This window comes from Hyperoodon ampullatus, assembly GCF_949752795.1.
Source record: "Hyperoodon ampullatus genome assembly, chromosome: 20".
NCBI classification, from domain to species: Eukaryota; Metazoa; Chordata; class Mammalia; order Artiodactyla; family Ziphiidae; genus Hyperoodon; species Hyperoodon ampullatus.
Genome location: NC_136933.1, coordinates 30,815,153 through 30,838,665, shown reverse-complemented (window position 1 = coordinate 30,838,665; position 23,513 = coordinate 30,815,153). Strand labels below are relative to the sequence as shown.

Below are 23,513 nucleotides of genomic sequence, written 5' to 3'. Positions count from 1 at the left end.
GAATGGCCAAAAGGCTTCTACGAAAGGAAAAATAATCCTGTCATTTGTTCCGTAAGCTGTGGATAAATAGCTAGTTGGTTTGCGTCCCTCGGAGCCCACTTCACAGGAGTGGTTGAGTCTTACAAGGAAGAGCACAGGCTTAGGAACCAGACTGTCTCGTCTGTCATTCCAGCTCTGCCATTCACAAGCTGTTCCCCGGAGCAAGTTCTTTCTCTTCCCCCGTTTCCACATCTGTAAAATGGGGGTAACAATAGTGTGTGCCTCAGGGAGTTATTTTCAAGATTCTTGAGTAAAAGTATGGACAAAAATGCCAAGAACTGGGACTGGCATATAATAAGCCCTAAATGTTTTGCATTGTTTTTCTGAATTGTATCAGGTGGACGGCTGTGCTGCTGTCAACTTGCAATTTCTAGGATACTCTTAGCGCTAATATTTTTCATTCAGCATGATTTCCTTCTTCCCATTTAATTATAGCAATGGTTATAATTATATTTATTTTTAACAATGGTTATAATCACACTATTTCGTACAGCATTTCATATTTCTGGAAGAAGTGTTTCATCTGCTTTCATCTGGAGCCTTCTTTCCCTCACCTGCTAAATGGCTTTAATTAACGATGCCTGTCTCGTGAAGATGTTGGAGGGGTAAAATGAGATGATGTGTATATAAAACACTTAGCGCAGTATCTGGCACTTGGTGCAGTCACCTTGGGAAGACAGCAAGGCAAGTATTAGTACATTCATTTTGTATTTGAGGAAATGGAGATAGACCATCCTAGCCTAAAATCATGTAGTGGGTAGTGGTACAGTTAGCACACAGCAGAGTACTACCTGACAGCATGCCTGTTAACGAAGTAAGTCACCCATAGAACTCATTTTTTCACAAAGGTCCTCATTATATTGTATTGCCTGATTTGACATTTTTGGACCTGGGGGTTATGAGTTCATTAATAAGAATCTCAGTAAGCTCTATTTTTTGAGACCCGAGAAACTTGTTGACTTACAAAAGGTGTTTTAAATTTCACTGCACAGATTGGACTTTTTTGTTTGTTTGTTTTGTTTTGCGGTACGCGGGCCTCTCACTGTTGTGGCCTCTCCCGTTGCGGAGCACAGGCTCCGGACGCGCAGGCTCAGCAGCCATGGCTCACGGGCCCAGCCGCTCCGCGGCATGTGGGATCTTCCCGGACCGGGGCACGAACCCGTGTGCCCTGCATCGGCAGGCGGACTCTCAACCACGGTGCCACCAGGGAAGCCCCTAAGATTGGACACTTTTGCATTCCCTTCTCTCTCGACCATCCAGAGAAGCTGCTTGTTACCACTTGCTTCTAGGACCAAGTTTTGTGTACTGTTTCGGTTTTATATATGTCAACATCTACCTCCTTTTGATGAATGTAATCAAAAGTCAGCATAATGTTGAAACTACTCTGTTAACAACTCAGAAATGCTGAATGGCCACCTGGTTGTTCTATTTAAAAAGCAGAGATTTATAGTGAAAATTGTGATAGCCCGGGTGTCACAGAGACTTGTGTCTCAACCCTGACCCTGATGCAGGACACACACACACACACAGAATGGATTCAAGCATTAGGTACTATTTTAGGGTGTTCTAAGCCTCAGGATACAGACTGATGACAAATGGTCTTTGAGATTGAATACAACAAGCCACTTTTTCTTTTAAACGACAGCCTTGATTTCAACCTGACTTGAAAATGTTCCACTTAAAAAAAATGTTGCACCACATCCAAACAATTACAAAAGATCCAATTGGGACAGAAAACATAACATATATGAGCACTGCTGATTGCTCAAGCCTCTCTTTCATTGGTTTCCTTCCTAGCTAATAAAAAATAAAATTCTACTAGAGATTTTTGGATATGCATTTATTATTATGGCTATGGATAATGTTCAAGAACCTCATATATTGGCAGCACAGGCTACAGGACCCTTTTGAGCACTCTGTAGTGTATTTCCCTGATTTATTTTCATCATTGCACATATCAGAACCTGATACTGTCTTTCTTTATGTGCTTATTTATTTAACCTCTTACTTTCTTCTTCTAGAGTGTAAATGCCATGAGAACAGGGACCTACTATATGTTTCCACTGAACTTGCCCTAGAAGTTAGGTTTGTATCTGGAGGAAGATAAGCACTCAATATATAGTTGATGAAGGGCTTCCCTGGTGGCACAGTGGTTGAGAGTCCGCCTGCCGATGCAGGGGACACGGGTTCGTTCCCCGGTCCGGGAAGATCCCACATGCCGCAGAGTGGCTGGGCCTGTGAGCCACAACTACTGAGCCTGTGTGTCTGGAGCCTGTGCTCTGCAACGGGAGAGGCCACAGCAGTGAGAGGCCCGCGTACTGAAAAAAAAAAAGAAGAAGAAGAAGAGTTAAACCTGGCCCTGGGAAGCCTGTCACTTCAAAGTAGGTCTATCCTCAGTCTCACGGCATGAAAGGTTAGGGAGAAGACAAGTGCAACTTATGGTTTCTGCTCTCAGTGGCAGAGGAAATACATACTGAAATAGCATCTGTATTGAGATGTTAAAAATGAAAAAAAATGTGTGATACTTGGCAAATACGTGTTGTAGACAAATGATATTGAAATTCAGGCAGTGGGATGGAGGGAGCAAATAAATCCGTTTTCCCTTAATATTTGCAATATCAGAGCCTACAAACAGCTTTGCATTGATCTCAGACAACGGCAGTGGGGTGCTGTGGGTGACTTGAGCGTCCCGCAGAAGACCTAAAGAACAGTTGCAAATGGATGGCTTGTGTGACTGGAACCAAGGGATGGTCTCCAGGATTCATTTAACCTAACACTGTACATGGAGCAGAGAGACTTTTAGGATGTAACTTTCTTGTGTTGTTTGAAGGCTTGAGTGTGTCCACCTTCCTGGAGCCACGGGCTGTCATCCAAATGGACCCTGCGTCATTGCCAATAAAACTTTATTGGGAGAATGTTTTCTGGCTGTTTCTGGTACATGAAGGACTCGGGCCTATTTGTCTTCTCCTTAATTCATGGAGAGAAGATCACAGTCAAAGGCCTCTTGCTCGGGCTTCCCTGGTGGCGCAGTGGTTGAGAGTCCGCCTGCCGATGCAGGGGACGCGGGTTCGTGCCCCGGTCCGGGAAGATCCCACATGCCGCGGAACGGCTGGGCCCGTGAGCCGTGGCCACTGAGCCTGCGCGTCCAGAGCCTGTGCTCCGCAACGGGAGAGGCCACAACAGTGAGAGGCCTGCGTACCGCAAAAAAAAAAAAAGGCCTCTTGCTCAAGACTAGTAACCCACCCAAATATCTTCAGATATCCAACTCACCAAAAAGGTACAGTGCATAAAATCACACACCCCTCATAGAGGCAGGAAAGGAAGTGACTTTCATTTTGATCTGCCCATTGGGAGAAGCCCGTTATGCCCTGCATGAGCCATGAGTTCAAATGTGTTGGCAGAAGGCATTTTGCAGAGAAGTTATCAGTCTGTGACTAGTTTCCTTTTATGATAAGAATGTTTAGGTTACCTGAGATGATCTCTGGAAATGTAAGAGTAGACTCCAGTATATTTTTTTCAGCCATGAAAGGACTTGCAATCTAATGTATAACCAGAAAGACCAGAATGCTCATTATAAAGCTGAGAAGGCTTGAATCTGATTTTTCCTCATCATTTCTTTTTTGCACCATCTTGTGTAATCAGCTTTTTCAAAGGATTTTTCCTATCATCTGTGTCTGCAGGAACATTCAAAGCCAGATTTAAAATCAGTATCTCAAAACTCAGAACTTCTGACAAGCTTTACAAGCATTATGTTTACCTCCCTCTCTTTCTTGTTCTTTCTCTCTCTCTGTCTCTGTCACTCTCATTCTGTTCTTCTTTATTTATTTTTTCAGGCTTGTCATTTGCCATATCCAGTGTGATGTGTAAGGTTGGGCTTAATTGAGATTTCCAAATTGTGGACCTTTGATTCAAATGAATGGAGCAAAAAAAATCATCTTTCAGCTAAGGTATAACCTATGTCTGTTGTCATTAATGTAACACCAAGACTTTACTCAAAAATGAAGAAATGCTAGCATAATGTGCCTTATGACTGTGTTAATTCAGTACTGAATGACTTATCTTCTTATGGGGGGTGAGTTTAGAATTAGAAAGACCAAAATTCAAATCCCCGTTCCTTCATTTACCAGTTGTGTCACCCGGAGAAAGTTGCTTAAGCTTTGAAAGCCTCAGCTTTGGTTTACAATAAATCCTTATAATTGATTCTTCCTATTTTGAAAGGGCAAATTTGGTCTAAAGGGTGTTCTCTTGAATTTTTCTGTCTATCCTTACCATAATCAGTACTTATGGCAATATAGCCCTCCCTTAGTAAAGGAGGCATGGCACACAGTGAATGATTTTCCACTTGCCTTTTTGTTTTACAATTTGCTTTTCAAAATATCTCTATCATTCTGTCATCAAGTCCTTAGTCATGGCATTTGTTATATATGAATATGACATGTGTCTCCTAGAGCTATTGTAAATGATGTTCACACTCCAAAATACTTTGTGGAAGTTGCTAAACATATGATAAAGTATATTTTAAGCCATTGGATTTTTTCATTATTCATCACTATTATTTCATTCATGTGTGCATGCATTCAGTAATTATCTATGGAAAGCTTACTATGTGCTTGTCTTGTGGGAGGTGGAGAGAGAGGGCACCTGACCTCCTGGGGCTTGCCGGCTGCAGGTCAGTGGGGAAAATAAATGGAAAATGCAAACGCCAGGGAATAACTGTAATGACATGTGTCATCAGTACTAAAGGATGCTTATTCTGTGGGTCAGAGAAGATTTGCCAGGGGACATTCATTTATGCTGAGGTCTGATAAATGAGTAGATCCAGCTATCTAAGGGTGGAGGGAAAAGTGTTTCAGGCAGAAGGAACAACATTTAAAAGTGGACAGTTTTGAGAAATGAGAAGGGGTGAGTGAAGGATAGGAGGGGAGGTTCCTGCCACGTCTGCCCCATCTTTCCAGCCAGTCTCAGGAGGTTGAACTTTATCCTAAGAACACGGGCAAACCATCGACTGGTTGTATACAGGCCACGAAACTGACATGACAGGTGGCTTGGCTAACTCTGAAAACACAGTACTGCTAGATTGCAGAAGACAAGTCTTTGTGTGAAAGAGCCTGAAATTCCTGGAGATGATTTCTTGAGGAAAATAGAACAGGTTTCCCATCTTTTCCTTGTTAAGACTCCAATCTTAGGGCACAGGACATGTCTCTGGAGTGTCTCCCTGCCTCTTCAGTTACTCTAAGGAAACTAAGGGCCCTGACTCAGAACTGGATTTTCCAGCCCAGGGCTCCTGGACTCCTTGCCTCATAGACAGTAAAAGAGGGTCCCCTCCACGTGGCCAGGTGTTGGTCTCTTACACGTTGTCAGAAGAATATGAGCTTTTGAGTATTCAGTGTCGACCGTCTTGAAAACCTTTCCCTTCTCCCCTGTTCCATCCCCTCCCTGATTCCTAGAGAGTATCACTTCCTTTGGGTATCAGGTCAGATCAACCTCACCCTCTCAGAAAACAGGAGAACTTTCCCAACCATCGAAACTAAAGAGTGGGTAGGTATCCTTGCCGTGGGCTCATGTAGCAGCCTGGGTATTTTGTCTTCAGTGGGTATCACTTGTCACAGTGTGGAGATTTTTGACCTGTCTTGTGCTCTTAGGCTGTGAGCATCACTCAGGCAGGGATTTGTCCTTAGTATCTCTCCTGCCTACAGCAAATTCCTATGTAGGTAAGAATGTTAAATAAACATTTGTACAGTTAAAGAGTGAAAGGAAGTTGGGGTAATGATACTTCAGTTTAACAAGGCTTGTAAAGTCTGTGGTCATTCTGTGAACTCACTGCATATACGATTATAAAACTCCAAAGAATGTTATACTACTTTTACTATATATTGAAAACCTTCAGGTGTTTGTGGTGGTTTTAATTTTCTTTAAGAAGAGTAGATACATGTATATGTAACACTGAATCACTTTGCTGTACACCTGAAACTAACACAACATAGTTAATCAACTATGCTCCACTCTAAAATAAAAATGAAAAAACGAAAATTTTATGGAAGTTAATTTCTGACCTACAGCTTAAACCAGCAGTCAAAGATTTTTTTCTTTGTCCAAATATAGGAAGAAACCAACCAAGACATTTCATTCTTGAGAATAGTGTTGGATCTGTATCTGAAACATTTGAAGGGAAAAAAAACAGTTTCTAAACAGTGTTTATGTCTGTTTGCTGTGTGCACTGTACTTGGTTCAGATAATCATGTTTTTGCATCTCCTTTTTTCCATGTATCTGACCCAAGAACCTTGAACTTTTTTTCCCCCATTTTTTACAGTTGATGCTGTATTTGGAACCATCCACTTGTTGTTTAATCTGTAACCTTTTTTTTTTTTTTTTTTCTTTTTCGGTACGCGGGCCTCTCGCTGTTGTGGCCTCTCCCGTTGCGGAGCACAGGCTCCGGACGCGCAGGCTCAGCGGCCATGGCTCACGGGCCCAGCCGCTCCGCGGCACGTGGGATCTTCCCGGACCGGGGCACGAACCCGTGTCCCCTGCATCGGCAGGCGGACTCTCAACCACTGTGCCACCAGGGAAGCCCTGTAACCCTTTTTACTGAACTGTATTTTGAACATTGTATCACAGAGAGGACTGAATTATATAATAGAGGATTGAATAATAGAGGAATATGTAGATATTTTTTTGGTTTACATAATAAGATGTTTACAAAGTAAGATGAAGTGTTAAAGAACCACTAAGCTCCTAATGAAGGTGAATTAAGAGAAGTGAGAAGGACTCACAATGCGTTTAGGTTTTAAAAAAAATTTTTATTGAGGTATTACTGGTTTATAAGATGATGTAAGTTTCATGTGTGCTACGTTATATTTCTACTTCTCTATCCACTGGGGAGTGCTCACCACCAAAATTTATTTTATTTTCCATCCATCATCACACAGTTGACCCCTTTACCCATCCTGCCCTCCCCTCTTCCCCTCTGGTATCCCTTTTCTGTTCTGTGTATCCATGCTTGTTTTTGTGTGGTTTGGTTTGTTCATTTATTTTCATTTTTTGTGTGTTTGTTTGGACAAGTCCATTCATGTTGTCACAAGTGGGAAGATTTCATCTTTTTTTTGGTGAGTAGTATTCCATTGTATATGTATATCATGTCTTCATCCGTTCACCCATTGGTGGGCACTTAGGTTCTTCACATAGCTTGGCTACTGTAAATAATGCTGTAATGAATGTAGGGGCCTATGTAGCTATTTGAATGAGTGTTTTCATGTTTTTCAAATAAATACCCAGAAGTGGAATTGCTTGGATCATATGGTAGCTCTATTTTTAGTTTTTTGTGTTTTTTTTTTGGCAGTACACGGGCCTCTCACTGCTGTGGCTTCTCCCGTTGCGGAGCACAGGCTCCGGACACGCAGGCTCAGTGGCCATGGCTCACGGGCCCAGCCGCTCCGCGGCATGTGGGATCCTCCCGGACCGGGGCACGAACCCGTGTCCCCTGCATCGGCAGGCGGACTCTCAACCACTGCGCCACCAGGGAAGCCCTATTTGTAGTTTTTTAAGGAACCTCCATACTGTTCTCCCTAGTGGCTGCACCAATTCACATTCCCACCAGCAGTGCAGCAGGGCTCCCTTTTCTCCATCCTCCTTAACAACTTGTTATTTCGTGCCTTTTGGATAATGACCAGTCTGACAGGTGTGAGGTGATAGCTCACTGTGGTCTTGGTTTGCATTTCCCTGATGATCAGTGACGTTGAGCATCTTTTCTTGTGTCTGTTGGTCGTCTGTGTGTCTTCTTTGGAGAAATGTCTATTCAACTCCTCTGCCCTTTTTCTTTAACTGGGTTGTTTGTTTTTTATTGTTGTTGTTCAGTTGTATGAATTTTTATATATTTTGAATATTAACCTCTTATGTATTATTTGCAGACATCTTCTCACAGAGGGTTTAAGTTGAGTGAGCAATGTGTCTTCTAGTTTACACAAGAACATTGTCATATATTTCACAAATATTTCTTAGGCGGTATTTGAAAGGGAAAAATCATACTTAACATTTAGTATATTTTTAAACTCCTACTGATAGACCATCATACATTTTAAATCAATGACTGAAAACAGAGTGTGGCAAACATCATGTGATGCGATGGGAAGACTGTTAGATGAGGCACCTCGTCGTCTCAACTTGAAGGTCTTAAAAACAATCTAGAACACAGAGCATTGCCAATTCTTAGGGTTCATGTAAGCATATTTACGAATTCATAAAGTTAACCTGCAGTAATAGCAACCATTTTTCTTTTCGAACTAGTTTTGAATTACTTGGTAGTTCAAAATATTTTTAATTTAAATGAGATCAAGACTTTAAAAAACAATTCTAAACACAACAATCAGCCCCAGGCACTCAACTGCCCTCCACTGGGAGAGAAGGATGGAAGGAACTGGTGTTTAATGGGTCAGAGTTTCTCTTTGGGGAGATGAAGAAGTTCTGGAGGTGGAAGTTGATCATGGTTGTACAATGGTGTGAATGTACTTAATGCCACAGAACTGTCCACTTAAACATGGTTCCGATGGTACATTTTATGTTATGTCTCTTTTACCACAAGAAAAAAATTAATCTCCGCTTCCTGAGAGGTGATTGCAGTAAGGAAGCTGTGTCCATGCTTGTTTCTCCTCATTAAAAGTCTCTTTTGCCTGGATTTTAGGTGGTTCTTTGCATGTTTGAAAAATCGGTATAAGTTGCTATTGTCTTCTTTTAAAAATGTGTGCGTGTAAAAGTCTATTTAGACAAAAAAAATAATGATCATTATAGGAATTTGTTGCTCTGCTGGAAAGTTTCCAGAAAGAAAAGAAGTTATAGTGACTTTTCCACTCATCTTGCCCAATGAATATTTTTTAAAATTTCCTTTTCATCTTCCTTTCACTCTTTCCCGTGGTACACATGGTGAAGCAGAAGGCTGTGAACTGAGTCTGATTTGTGAGGGTGCTGAGGACACTCAGAATGGGATAATGCAGGCGGGAAAAGCAGCCTCAGGTTCAGAGCATCAGTCGAGGAACTGCTGACGTGGAATCTTAGACTTACTTGGTTGTTGACTGGCCAGTCCAGGGTCTCCCTGAGTCTCAGTTTCTTCCAACATAAAATGGGGGGAAAATAACACTTTCCCTCTTTGTTTTGCAAATGGGTAATGCATGTGCATGTGTCTTGTAGATTGCAAAGTGCTCTAAAGGCTTAAAATGGCCTTATTCTTTCTACTGCTATTAACTATGAATGATTTGTTTCACTGATGATTCCTGTGGTATTAAATGAATAAAGAATATCACCGAGAAGTAATGCTCCATTCTGTTTTGACTGTATACCAGGTTATGTCAGCCTGGGGAGAAGTGGCAGCAGAGATGCTGCGATGATTTGGCTTTTTGATTTCCCTCTTGGTTTCCTTCTTTGAATCCATGCCCGGAGCAAGCAGGTCTCTCATGAACCCTTGAATACAGATTGAAATATATTCAGAGGAGATAGGCTTTTGATTTATTTGAATTATATTTACCTTTGGGTTAAATTCGTTTGAGGAGAGAAAATAAATAGCAAATAATCGTGGAAGTGAGAAGGCTAAACATTCTTTTAGGAGAAATCTTGGGAAATACAGTGGAATGTTGTACAAGCATTGCCTTTCTCCTCAATAGTTGCTTTTGTGATGGTTTTGAGGGTGATACGGAATATGCTGCTGACGCACTTTAAAAAATGTATGTGAAGTATATGCTATAATGCAAGAAACGTATACTGTGGGTGATTAGGAGGCGAAGTATTTTTTATTAAAGGTAAAGAATTACCGTTTTGTGTGTGTGCACACATGTGTGTTTCTCTGTGTGCTTGCTTCTTTGGAGATGGAGACGGAGACAGGGATTCTTCCTTTCTTTATACTCTAGGCAAGGTTTATGCCCCCTGGGAAGGGATACTGTTTATTTTTCTTCCTATACCTTTTGTGAAGTATGGAGACCCTTGGATCATGCCCTGTCACCCAGTAGGCTGAAGTGCAAATGCTAATTTATTGCCAGACTGCAGCATTGTGATTTGCATTCCAAATCAGACTGCAGAATTCCATTATAAATTGCTTATCCTGTCGTTCCTCGTCTAGAATTTGTTCTTTCTGCTTCCCGAAGAATGGCCCTTGAAACAATTCTCTTTCAAGACATTCCCATTTACAATCAGTTTTCATGGCCGAAAATCACAACAGTATATCACAAAGACATCCATAGATTCTTTTTAGAGAAATTGCAGTGTTTCTCTCCCTTTCTTTCAAGAGTTTTGTGGCGCTGAAGTGAAATAATGACTTAAAACATATCTTTCAGGCTTAAAGGTTTATACTCATTCTTTTGAAAACCATACTTCTCTCTCTTTTTAAACCTGAGAGGTGTGAGCTTACAAGTCCTCTCTCAATGATAACCTTTTACAGACAAACCCTGAGATGGTATAATTGCATCCTTTCTTGGCACTTTTAAATCAAATTAACCAGATACGTGGGGAGGAGAGAACAGGAGAACGCAGTTTTGAAAGGTGTCTGACTGGGTGAGCAGCAAGACTGCAGCATAAAGAACCCGGGAGTCTGGGCTTTCCCACTCTGGTGGCAGAGAGGGGGAATTACGGGTTGGTGGTCTGCTTCCTGTTAGGAGAACACCCCTCCATCTGTTCCCAGCTCAGCCTGTTTCCAATTTAAAGCCCAGATTTCAATACAAACCTCAATTTCTTTTCCCCATTTGAAATGCAAAGCAAGCCTTTCACGTCCTAGAGCCTCTGCCACTGGGATTCAGACCAAATTTCCCCCCAAAATTCTCAGGCTCTCTGCTTGAATACCTGCTTACAGTGGTGCACAATGGACAGCATTGAGAAGAAAAATTAATAATCTTCACGGAAGAGTAATTTGAATGAAATTGCACTTGACAGCCTGTCTCCAAGCAAACAAGAAACGCGAGGGAGCCTGAGCTAAGCTCCGAGGACTTACCCAAGCCACTGCTGGGGGAGCTTCCCAGGGACAAAAAAAAAAAAAAAAAAAAATCACTCGCTTCTCCTCCATCTAATTGAGCTTTTGATTAATTCCTTGTACCAGATTCTACTGAAGAAAGGTAGCCATGGAAGAGAATATGGAAGAGGGACAGACACAAAAAGGTACTGTGCTAGAAAGGGTTTATTTGTAACTAAGTCATTATTTTGCAGTTTCCTTGTTTGCTTTAGACACTTGCCAGGAAGGCTAATGAATGTTTCTGTCTTGGAAGGCATTTTTTGTTTTCCCTTTAGTCTGTTCCCCACTTGCGTTCATATCTGGCGTGAATGTTGCCACTATTTGCAAATCTTTCAGATATAAGTGTCCAGATGCAGAGTTGAGTGTTAGTGATGAGAACATTGCGGTATTGTTGCGAGCTGTCCCTTGGACCTTTGTTCATCGTCATTTATTTCATGTTTTCACGCTTGTCGAGCTGGGTCAAGGGATTCCTGGTGTGAGCCATAAATGCAATATTGGGAGCTAGTTGTAGTTAAAAATCTGGTGATGTAACCATTATCAATACCTTTGAATGGACATCTGGTAGAACAAAGACCGAGAGTGTATTTATTATATTTTCTTTGGTGCGCCTTTTTAAAAAATCCTTTTTTCTTTGAGTGGATGCAGTTGAGTTTTAATAGAGATGGAGCAAAGGTTCATAAATTTTCAGGGTGTACGGTGACGTTAAGGTTTCCCTTTCTATAGAGTTGATTGTCATCAACTTCTGCATAACAAATGTCAAGGATATTCTCTGATGCATTTTTCTAAGCGGGTGAGGTATATCTGGCTGTATAAGTTAAAGTGAAATTGTCATTTTTATAGGTTGAAAATGGTCAGATATTGGCAATTTTAAATGATTCCGATACTGTAGAATTTGTGTGTGTGTCAAGTGGTAGCCTTGGAGGGAACTGTAGCTTTCACCCCAGAATCAGCAGCATTTTCTCTCATGTCTGTTCAAGGCTTATGTAATGTTATAGAAAACACTCTTGTGTTCTTAGGATGGAAAGAAACATTAACACAGGTAATGCTACTTAAAGGTTACATCTAAGAGTGGTACGGAAAAGATTCAGCTATCAAATTTGATTTCAAATGTACGTAAATGCATTATTTTAGAAAATTATATTTTACATGATAAAATAGGTAGGTTGGAAGTATAGTATCGTTTTTACATTATTTTGAACCATTCAGCTTTGCTGGGTCTTTCACCTTAACACACACGTACACACACTCACATATACATAATAAGAGACGTTAAATACATAAAGGTTTTATAGAAGCAATAGAGCAAGGCAATAGATAAACCAGTGCCCAGATTTTAGACATTAGCACAGTTGTTAACGATACTCTGTAACAGAAACACAATAATCTACATAGATAGAATGTGATCTATTTTAAATTAAAAGAAAACCTCAACTGCCTTTACTATGTGAACAAGCAGCTGAAGTGTTCATCAGTGATATAAAATGGCAATTTTTCATGGTAATTTTCATCCTTAAAAGGCATCTCGATTGACTATTTTATTTTAGGAATAAAATACCTTATTTTAATATCTTTTTATAGCACATAAGAAGATTGCTTCTCGGCCAGTCAACCTGTTTAAGGAAATAGAAGTTTATCATTTTAAATAGAAAAATGGTATTCCTTACACTAAGTAAAACCTTGAGATAAATCACGGATTGTGGTAACAGGTTGAGTATGTCTGAGCGTGCCTTGGTAGATGCAGGAACCAAGAAAGATGATGTCATTAGTTGTGATGTTTTTTTCTCCTGTAACACTGAAAATCTGTCCTTCATTGGGGTCGGGGTAGCGGTGATGTGATGATCACCTCCACCTGTCTCATCGGGTTCTTCTTATCATAGATGTGCATACTTAGTTCAGGAACAGCGGTGGAAAACAATTTAAAAAAAATAAAATTTGTATAATGATCTCGAAGTATATCCAGATATATAAGTAAACTATCGGTGATTAAGCTTTTTTTTTCTTCATGGAGAAAGAGAGGTTTAATTTTCTTCCTTCCTGGTCTTCTGTTCCTTTCAGCTATGCCTATGACACCTTTTCTATATAAGTTTGTTGTTAGAAAGTGATATTTGAAGGTAAACACTCTCTCTACTTGAGTGGAGGCAGGAAACAATGTGATGGGATCTAAGTTGGAGGAGTTCCTTGACAAGCAGATAAAAATCATTAGAGGTTTTTAAAGAGTTTAGGTGGACAGATTTGATGATCCATTCACTTCAAGGAAGGCAACACGTTGCATCAACCCTTATCCTGTTTTTCTTAAATTGCATAGGACTTTCATAAGTAATATTTCAGAGAGCACAGAATCCTCTGACGTTTGGAAGATGCTTTCCTGTACCTTCTTAACAATTTAAATCGATTCTTCCGTGTTATAAATTGTTACAAATTGTTACAAATTTAAAGGACTTAAATTCATGTCGGTGTGTACTCATGTCACCTTCCAAGCTCAGCTAGCATGTAAAATGGAAGCCAGTGGTTTAATGAACATATTTGAAGAAATACAATAGAGTTGATGCTTAAGGACTTAAAAAGATCTTCCATAGGAAGTGTATTTTTCTTCAAAATGAGTTCTCCCTTCCCCACTTACTCTGAAAGGCAACTGAAAGCCGTCCTGTGACATTTGCACTAATTTAACTCTATGTGTTCAGTTCGGGAGAGACGATAGTAATAATGGGGTAACTTCACCAGCCATTCTGCTTGGTGAACCCATGCCTTGGTGTGAAACTGAAATGGGGTCATTAATCTGTTACGCCATCCATGTGTGCCACCCTTCCCAAAGGTGAGTATATCTCATTGTGCTGAGTGGGAGTATAGTGTTTTAAGGAAACATGTTTTTTGTAAAAACATGCCCTCTAAATGAAAGCCAATGATTTTATCTCGAGTTCAACCAAAGCAACAGTGTTCTGGTATTGGAGGAAAAAAGAAAAGAAAAGAGGCTGTTTTGAACTTAGCCCTTAGATTCAGCCATAATAAACCCAGCATCACTGTCATGAAAAATCGAGATACATGGTCACCAAATCCAGCAACAAGGGCTTCTTCGGTTGTCATAGAGAGTTGGGCAAAGTGCATGAAGAGATTTTTTACAAAGATTTAAAAGGTATACATTTATGACTTATAGATATGCAACTAGATCTGGAACATTTTGCCCAGTCCTCTGGGAAGAGATGTAAATGATGTGAGGGGGTCTGATCATTAGTGAATTAGTGAATGTGTGTTCACGTGGCCAGCCAAGTGGGTAGCCATTACTTTGTAGATAACCTCAGCGAACACATTACTGAATTAGGAGAGGTCACAGAGAAGGTCACTGATGAATCAGTGGTCAGAAGAAGTGATTTTAAAAAGTGATTATATAGAGATTAAAAGAAAATCACAGTGGACAGGAAGAGTGAGCAAGTTGGAATCTTCATAAACTGGCTGAACTGTTCCAAACAGCCAAAAACCTGATCGATTGCATTTCTGAATAGGAGCATCGTATATGAAAAAAGCCTCAAAATTACAAGCTATGTACTGGAAATGTTTGATCAGCTCAAAAGATAGCCTCAGTGTTCCTCACCACGTTTTTCTAGCATAATTAACTAGCAGCATATGAGTCTACGCTTCTCCAGCTAAACAGAGTCCACCGCTGACTTCCTCTAAGAATCAATCCTCGGTGATCCTGAAGGACTGGGTCCCTGGGGGACACAGAAGGTCACACTTGCTGGGAACAGCCCAGCTTCCTCACCTCGAACCCATCACATGACCCCTGCTTCATGATCCTCACCCAGCCTCAGCCCAACAGCACTAACATAGGTGTCGTGTCAGCATCCTTAACTTATTAAAACTAGCAAGAATATCTCAATGAACGACAGTGCACAGACCTGTTTTTTCCCGGTCAGTTGTCATGTCTGTCTATCTCATAACTAACAGCACTGTATGATTATATTTATGTCTGCTCATAATTATATACTTTACATTCGACAAATATACACACATAGGTCAAAAGCATATATATCATATTTGTGGGCTGACAAAGTCTTTTCAAAACTTTTTTTGACCAGGGTTATTTCTGCCTTGCCAGATGACTTTGGAGCCTAACTCTTCCTTAAACAGATGTCAGCCCTGAAGAAGAGACACCACTGTAATAACCGAGAATAGAGGCGGCTTCAGCTCATCATCTCTAGATGATGTTGGTCAATGTCAATTACCCTGTGATTTCAGTGCCAGACAGTGGCCTAGGGACTTTACCTAAATTAACTCATTGACTCTTCACAATGACCTTTGTACTAATATGGAGAAAACTAGAAATCAAATAGGTTAATTAACTGGACCAAAGTCTCATAGTAATAAGTAGCAGAGCCGGGGTTCCATACAGTCAGACGGTGGCCATGGTGTGACTTTCAGCTACACCCTGCGTTGCACTAGACGTCAACGTGGCCTGCCTGCCACACCCCCTCCGTAGTGACTCAGCTCCAGCCACATACTAGCACCGCACTCGTCAGCCGTGCTTCGTGACTTATGGCTGGGTTCTTTGTCACCAACTGTGGCTTTTTTGGCCAGATGTGAACAGCTTCACCAAGGGCCACCAATCCGTAGGTGAGCCAGCGATCTATGACCTGTAAGTCTTGACTCCAAAAAGATGGGCTTGGTCAATGGGACTCCTCTCTTGAGGTTGGGAGAAGACGCTTCTTGGTGTGTTGGGAGGGTCTCTTGTTCCCTCCATGTATCTTTCTAGTGTCTGTGCTGCCCATCCCCCAGCTAATCTGAGTGAGTCTCAGTTCTTGACAATCAAAAGACCTCTAAATAAAACAGATGTCCAGATCCTCTTAGGAAGCTGATATGAAGGGACTTAATGTTAAGAACTTTTCCCCAGGTTTAACCTGCTATAGTGGCAACTGAACCAAATGGACACTTATTGTATACTTAAATGTCAACTTGACACACTACTCTTTTTTTTTTTTTTTTTGTGGTACGCGGGCCTCTCACTGTTGTGGCCTCTCCCGTTGCGGAGCACAGGCTCCGGACGCGCAGGCTCAGCGGCCATGGCTCACGGGCCCAGCCGCTCCGCGGCATGTGGGATCTTCCTGGACCGTGGCACGAACCCGTGTCCCCTGCATCGGCAGGAGGACTCTCAACCACTGCGCCACCAGGGAAGCCCCAACACACTACTCTTGAACACATCCTAGGTGATGCTGAATTTTTCCCTCACCAATATTTTATTTTTATAATTTGAATAATTAATTCACCCTAAAACTTACCAAGTAAGCATTGGTAGTAAAATATTTTGAGAACCATTGCAAGAGAAATTAAAGAACCAGAATGAGTCAAAATGTCTGCTTTATTAATAGAATTAGAATATTTAATGGTGTGCCATTGAAATCCATAGGCCTGTGACTAGGAAAATAACAACAACATCAGAAACCTTCGAACAATCATGGAAATGGAAGAAATTAATTAGCCTCCTTTTGCTTTTTGGATGTTAGCTACTTGTAGACTCATGAAAAAGGGAATTTGTCTTGTCTAGACAGTAGCTCCAAGTGGACAAACTTCATCTCAACAAGCATTGTCAGACGTCATCAACATTTGGACAACAAAGCTAGAAGAAGCTTAGAGATTAAGATTTTATAAAGCACATAGGAAAACTGTCCTGTGATTTGACAGCCGTGCTTTTATTAGTGTTTGCTGCACTTTAAGAAATTAACTTCATGTTGTTATCAGATGTTCTAAGACACCTGTCAGTAGGGAAAATTAGGCGTATTTTTCATAAAATTTGGTAAATATTCCCAGAACTTCTGCATTGCCCTGGTTTTTATGACTTCTGTAGTTTATATATTTTTTTGAATTTCTGAATTTTATTTATTTTTTTATACAGCAGGTTCTTATTAGTTATTCATTTTATACATACCAGTGTATATATGTCAGTGTAGTTTAGATTTAATGTTTTAGAATATTGTCATCTTATATTTCCATTGGATCTGTTGCTAATTATGGTGTTTAAAACTGTGGGTGCTATTTGTCTCTGAGACCCACATGCTCAATAACACAAGTTCTACCATCTTGTTAGGATAAAGGATATATGTCAGGTTTTTTTTTACTGTATCATTAGAATGAGAGTATTCACCTTTTAAAGTGAAAGCGCTTAATATAGTTACTTCATTAACTCCTTGAACTGAAACTTAGTCTTAAACATTTAAGGAAACTGAGAAGAACAGTATGTGGACTGAGATACTGATACAGAATGAAGGTAGAGTGATGACTTCAAAATGGTTCTTGGAAATTAATTATTCTTTAATCTCAAAGGCAGTGGTGCATGTGGGATTCATAGGATACAGGAGGTGACTCCTAGTTTGTCAACTTTGGCCTCCATTTTCCTCCACACATACACCCCTCCCCACCCCGCCTCCCCATGCAAAATGCTTGACAGTTTTCTTTTTCATACATCGAAGACAGACTGCCTGGCTTATTTTCAAAATCCTTTTGGATAGCATCCATACTAACAGGTGGCACAGCTGTGGATTAGCTGACGTTGTAAAAATAATTCACGTTTTCCCATGTGTTCTCTATTCAAGTGGTGACCATTGTCTTAGATATTCTTAATCTGAAAGAAACTTCCTTTTTTGATCTGAGAAAATAAAGGGAAAGAAAAACAAAAGATAGCTGACTGTTTCTGTCAACTTGCAAGTGGGAAATTTAACTTTGGTCACAGGTGAAATTCTGTTTTCTGGGGCCCGTTTATAGAGTTCACTGGGGAATAAGTTACAACATGAGCAAATCTGAGATCAGAGAAAAAAAGAAGGAGGCCTGTTGGGTTTTAAATGATTTGTGTTCCTAAAGTATTAAGACATATCAACCTGTTAGAACATTACTGCTGTGTATAGCCAGAAGAGTTTCCAAAAGAGAGAAAGACATTTTGGCACATTGTTTAAATTGCTTAATGTTTTTGGACTTACATTTCTATCATATGAGAAATAATAATCTTTTAGCACACCTGCCTCTACAAAAGAGAGTGATGTGGTGGAATCAATCCCTGAGAATGATTTTAGGAACATAAAACATATTGTTCACATTGCCTCCTATCATGGAGCATGTGTGCTTTTACTTTGTTTGCAAGTAAAGGTGAGAGAATGAAAAATTTTCGCTAATTACCATTTTCCACTAATTAGTAATAGAAATTTCATTGTTTTGGCAAATATTTTCTCTTTTTTAATGCAGTTTATTTTCTCCATTAAAAAGGTCCTTTGAGTGATGAATTAGCTATTTTTTCTTAATAAAATAGAATGTGGGAGAAAAACTTTATAATTGTTTATATTCCTTCTCCAGGGGCCGGCAGTGAGCCTGGTAGAGCTGTTTAGAGGGCGTGGTTGGGAAAGAGTAATGTTGTTTCCCATTTTGCAAAATGAGAAGAAAAAAAAGGATGTTACTATGTATCCAGCCACTGAGATCTTTGAACTCTTAGCTCCTAAGTAGCCTCTGGCAGTGATTTCCAATTTCCTTCATTTTCTTTATGTGAAATACAGCTGAGGCTTTGCCAGACAAAATGTGCCAGACAAAAACTGAATACCTCTTTCGGAGCGGTGTAAAAATTGCATTTTACACTGTGGTAAAATTGCTTTCCCGAGGAAATCCATTGATTGTTAATCCACTGTGATCCTCAAGTTTCCTTCATTCCATAACCAAGAGCTTCTGTCTTGCTAGTTAGATGCAGTGGCACTAAAAGGAAATGTTTATCCACCCCTCTAACTAGATTATAAATGTCACAAATGGAGTTTTATTCACCTTAAAATGGTGAATTGAGCACTATTATAGAATATTTGGTTTAAAGATAATCTCAATATCAAGTTGAAACAACCGAGCTTCCTTAAAAACTGTTGAATGATACACAGGCAGCCTTTGGGGGAGGTAAGGTGATCATTTTGCCTTAATCTATTAAAAATGAATAACTTGTAAGAGAAGAATGATTATTAACTGTACTTTGCAATGGATGTGCTATTTTTTTTTTTTTTTTTTTTTTTTTGCGGTACTTGGGCCTGTCACTGTTGTGGCCTCTCCCGTTGCGGAACACAGGCTCCGGACGCGCAGGCTCAGCGGCCATGGCTCACAGGCCCAGCCGCTCCGCGGCATGTGGGATCTTCCCGGACCGGGGCACGAACCCGTGTCCCCTGCATCGGCAGGCGGACTCGCAACCACTGCGCCACCAGGGAAGTCCTGGATGTGCTATTTTTGTGCCTTTGGGATTTATGTGTCTTTGTGAGTTGCACAAGTGCAGCGGTACCAGCGTCTAGCAGAGCAGTTCTGCCTTTGGTTTGCTGGATGCCCACCAGCTTGGGGTGTGTTAGAGCATAGGTTGCCGCCTCTCCTCCCCTCACCTCAGGTTTCTGATACAGTAAGTCTGCGGTGGGGTCCAAGAGCCTGCATTTCTAATACTTTCCCAAATGATGCTGTCGTGGCTAATCCTGGGACCACATATAGAGAACCATGGGTCTAGTATATTGCTTCCGCTGGGTAAAACTCATGGTGAATTATCCAGCTGAGGTTTATAATTTATATATATCCAAATAAAGATAGTATGGATTTGAAACCCGAAAGCCTGAGAGGAAAACATAGAAATGGCAGTCATTTAAAATAAGAACCTTCTGGGTAAATAACTCAAACATTTTGCTTTTGAAAATCAAAAGGGTTTTTGAAATCTATGATCATGTGCATAAGTTCTTGATTACTTCAAAAAGTTCTGTGGGGCTTCCCTGGTGGTGCCGTGGTTGAGAGTCCGCCTGCTGATGATGCAGGGGACCACGGGTTCGTGCCCCAGTCTGGGAAGATCCCACATGCCACGGAGCGGCTGGGCCCGTGAGCCATGGCCGCTGAGCCTGCGCGTCTGGAGCCTGTGCTCCGCAACGGGAGAGGCCACAACAGTGAGAGGCCCGCGTACCACAAAAAAAAAAAAAAGTTTTGTGAAACGTGCAATGGTATACAGTCCTTCATCTGGATTACTCAGTAGCTGTAGGAGAAAATTACAATCATGGGATGATGGGGGAAATTGACTGAGTTAGAAGACCTACAGTTATTGCAAATGTTAATAATGCGTGCACCAAGAAAACAATTATCACATATTCAGTATACATGGGAGCTCAGTTATTTTAGGGGGATCAACTGCATGTCATACCTGACTGCCAAGACCTGTTGCTGGTATTAACGCTATTGTCGATCTCATTAGCTAATTAACAAATGTTATAAATAAAGAAATTTCATGTCAGAGATCATGAAAGATCCCATGAAGACCAGCTCTAAACTAAGTTGAAATAGTTGGTTATCACTATTGGTAAATAGTTGGTTATGACTAAGATCATAAGGCATCTTTTACTGGCAAGTTAAATAAAATGAAAGCAAAAACTGTAACTGTCGAGATCCCAATTGTCACCATGTATTATAGTTATTTACTTGGTTTTTTTTTTTTTGGCATTCTCTTTTTAAATGTACATAAATTATCTTGAAGAAATGAAATAACTAGCAGTTTTTTACATGTTGCTATGGAATATAATACCAAATTAGCTAATTTTTCTGGAGAACAGAATGCTTAAGAATCTAAGGTAATTGTTTTACTATAAAAAATGAAGACATAAGCTTAACACGCACACAAAACATAGTTGAGGACTTTATAGAAATTCTTGAAATTATTGTTTTGCATGAGAACAACTTTCAGGGTGAATTCAGTATGCTCTGGGGAAGGAAGTGCCTGTGGGAACTTATTACATGTTCATTAGGTTAGAAACAAACCAGCAAACAGCTTGCATAGATGGAAGAGCTTGAAGACTGTGTCTTCCATCAGTGCTACCCCTAGGAATTATACCTCTTCTCTTCCAGAATTCCCAGATGTAAACATCACTGCTGAATTATGATCTGGTTTTGGTAAACACAACCTAAAAGCTTTGTTAATGCAACAGCATGGAGCAAATGACTTATATTCTAGCTTTTACATATTCATAATGAAAAACCCTCAACTGCCAGAGGGAAGGTGGTGGAAGTAACCAGAACCATTCAGACATGGATCCTAACTCTTCCATATACTTGTTTTTGGTCCTGACCTTGTTTTTGGTCCTGTAACTTAGCTTCTGATCAACAGACTTAATTTTATCATCCATATGTTGGGATTCATATATCATTAAATGAGATAATGTTTATAAATCATCTAAATCATCGGCACTACTTGGTAAATTGTAGGTGATGAAAATGGATTTTTATTCACCTTTTAGAATATGTTACTGTTTTCATTCCACTATGCTATAGGGCCTCCCTGTCCATGCTAAAGGACATCTCAAATCTGAAAATTTTGTGATTATTCATAGATAATTATTTTAGAATGACTGTGTGCCAGCCACTCTGCTAAGTGTCACTGAACAAGGCTAGATTATGGAGCTTTTGATGTGGAAGTGGAGGCAGACTATAACTGAAACAACATCCACACATAGATAGATATGAAAATATCAGGGATATGCTTATGAGAACAACAGAGTGACAGGTTAGAAAGTGACAGGATTGCAATCAAGCTGTTGGCCATGGCTGCAGCCTCATCTGAAGGCTCAACTTGTTGGAGCACATTTGCTCAATAGCTCATATGCCATCTTGCTGGCAGGCTTCTTACTACAGGGTTGCCTCACGACATGGTAGCTGGCTTCTGAACATAGAATCTAAAAGAGATGGGAGGAGAGCATGCCAGGTGAGAGCCACAGTGCTTTTACAATGTAAGCTTGGAAACAACATTTTATCACTTGTGCCATATTCTCTTCATTAGAAGCAAGTCAATAAATGTAGCCAATAAATAAGTAAATGAGTGAATGAATGAATGTAGCCCTTACTCAAGTGGAAGAGATTTCAGAAAGGCAGAAAGACATGAATGCTATGAGGCAACATCACTGAGTACCATCTAAGGGCTGCTCCATGGGTGGTGCCTCAAGTGCAACATGTCCTAAATGAAATGTATCCATTTACTTCTGAATCTACTCTGCATCTTTGTTCTTGACTTCCACCACTCTGTCACCATTTATATATGGTGTGTCAAAGCCTGAAAGCTGAGGGGTCATTGCTAATGCCTTCCACATTTTCCTCTCCATCTGATTGGTTACCATATGCTTTTACCTCAGAAATGTCTTTTAATTCTGGTGTCTCGTCTCCATCTGTTCAGTTGTAGCCTTGAGACTTAGTCAGTTCTTGCTTTAAGCTATTGCAGTTGTCTTCACTATGCTTCTGTTCATCTAATCTCTACCTGCTTTAGTTATTTTTCTCAAACTAAATATATTCATGAATTCTGTGGTTTAAAGGCTTCCATTATTTTCACTCCCTGTATGTAAGATTAAGTCCATTATCCTTATTCTGGCATATCAGGCCCTTTACAATATGGGCAAAGTGAACTCTCTAGCCCTATTTTCTGACTTCATCCTTCACACAACGTAGGACTCTGTACTCTCTTAGCATGGCACACCCTCTTATGATGTGTACTGGCCCATCCTGATTTTCCTCTTTATCCTCTTTCTTACCTGCTAATGCCATTCACGGTTCGAATCACTCAGCTCATTGAGTTATACTTCCTAAACTTCCCTTTCAAACAAAATCCGAGAATTATTAATTCTGAATTCAAAGTTCTGAGTACAATGGTATAACAATTGATGCTCAATAAATATAGATTGAATAAACGAGTCCTCCTTTAAGTTATTGTATGTAATTGCATGGCATTTCAAAAAGAAAATACTTGAACTATAGAAGTTCCAAAGAGGTTCCAGGGCTATGATCAAAATAAATGTTTGAGTTTAGTTCCTACTGGGGACTTACAACATGTAAGTCTAAAAGAAATTATAATATTTAACATTTGTTAAGATCACACTATTTGCTAGACACTATTTCCAGTGCTTTATGTTTAATTTACCCAATCCTGTCAACTCTATCAATTAGGTACTTTTTTGATTCTCACTTTATAGATAAGGAAACCAAGGCACAGAGATTTTTTTTTAACATCTTTATTGGAGTAGAATTGCTTTACAAGGGTGTTTTAGTTTCTGTTGTATAGCAAAGAATCAGCTATACATATACATATATCCCCATATCCCCTCCCTCTTGCGTCTCCCTCCCACCCTCCCTATCCCACCCCTCTAGGTGGTCACACAGCACTGAGCTGATCTCCCTGTGCTATGCGGCTGCTTCCCACTAGCTATCTGTTTTACGTTTGGTAGTGTATATATGTCCATGCCACTCTGTCACTTTGTCGCAGCTTACCCTTCCCCCTCCCTGTATCCTCAAGTCCATTCTCTAGTATGTCTGCATCTTTATTCCCGTCTTGCCCCTAGGTTCAGGCACAGAGATTTTTAGTAATTTTCCCAAGGTCACGCAGTTAGTAAGTGGTGAAGCTGGGTCTTAAACTGTGGTGGTCTAGCTCCAAATACTCTTATTCCAGAAAGAAATTGGTTTCCAAAGTTACCCAAATCGAGAAAACATAAA

At 40.3% G+C, this 23,513-nt stretch overlaps 1 protein-coding gene across 1 annotated transcript in view; it reads left to right on the top strand.

The window, feature by feature from the left end:
* Positions 1–10,573: 10,573 nt before the first annotated feature.
* The window catches only part of GPM6A (glycoprotein M6A), a gene marked incomplete at its 3' end in the record, with an annotated part of 123,183 nt that continues 110,243 nt past the window's right edge, over positions 10,574–23,513 (top strand). Inside the window, exon 1 of the mRNA XM_079726795.1 lies at positions 10,574–11,167. Coding sequence (XP_079582921.1) covers positions 11,131–11,167 — 37 coding nt within the window. The 5' untranslated portion in view covers positions 10,574–11,130. The remainder of the gene's footprint in view (positions 11,168–23,513) is intronic.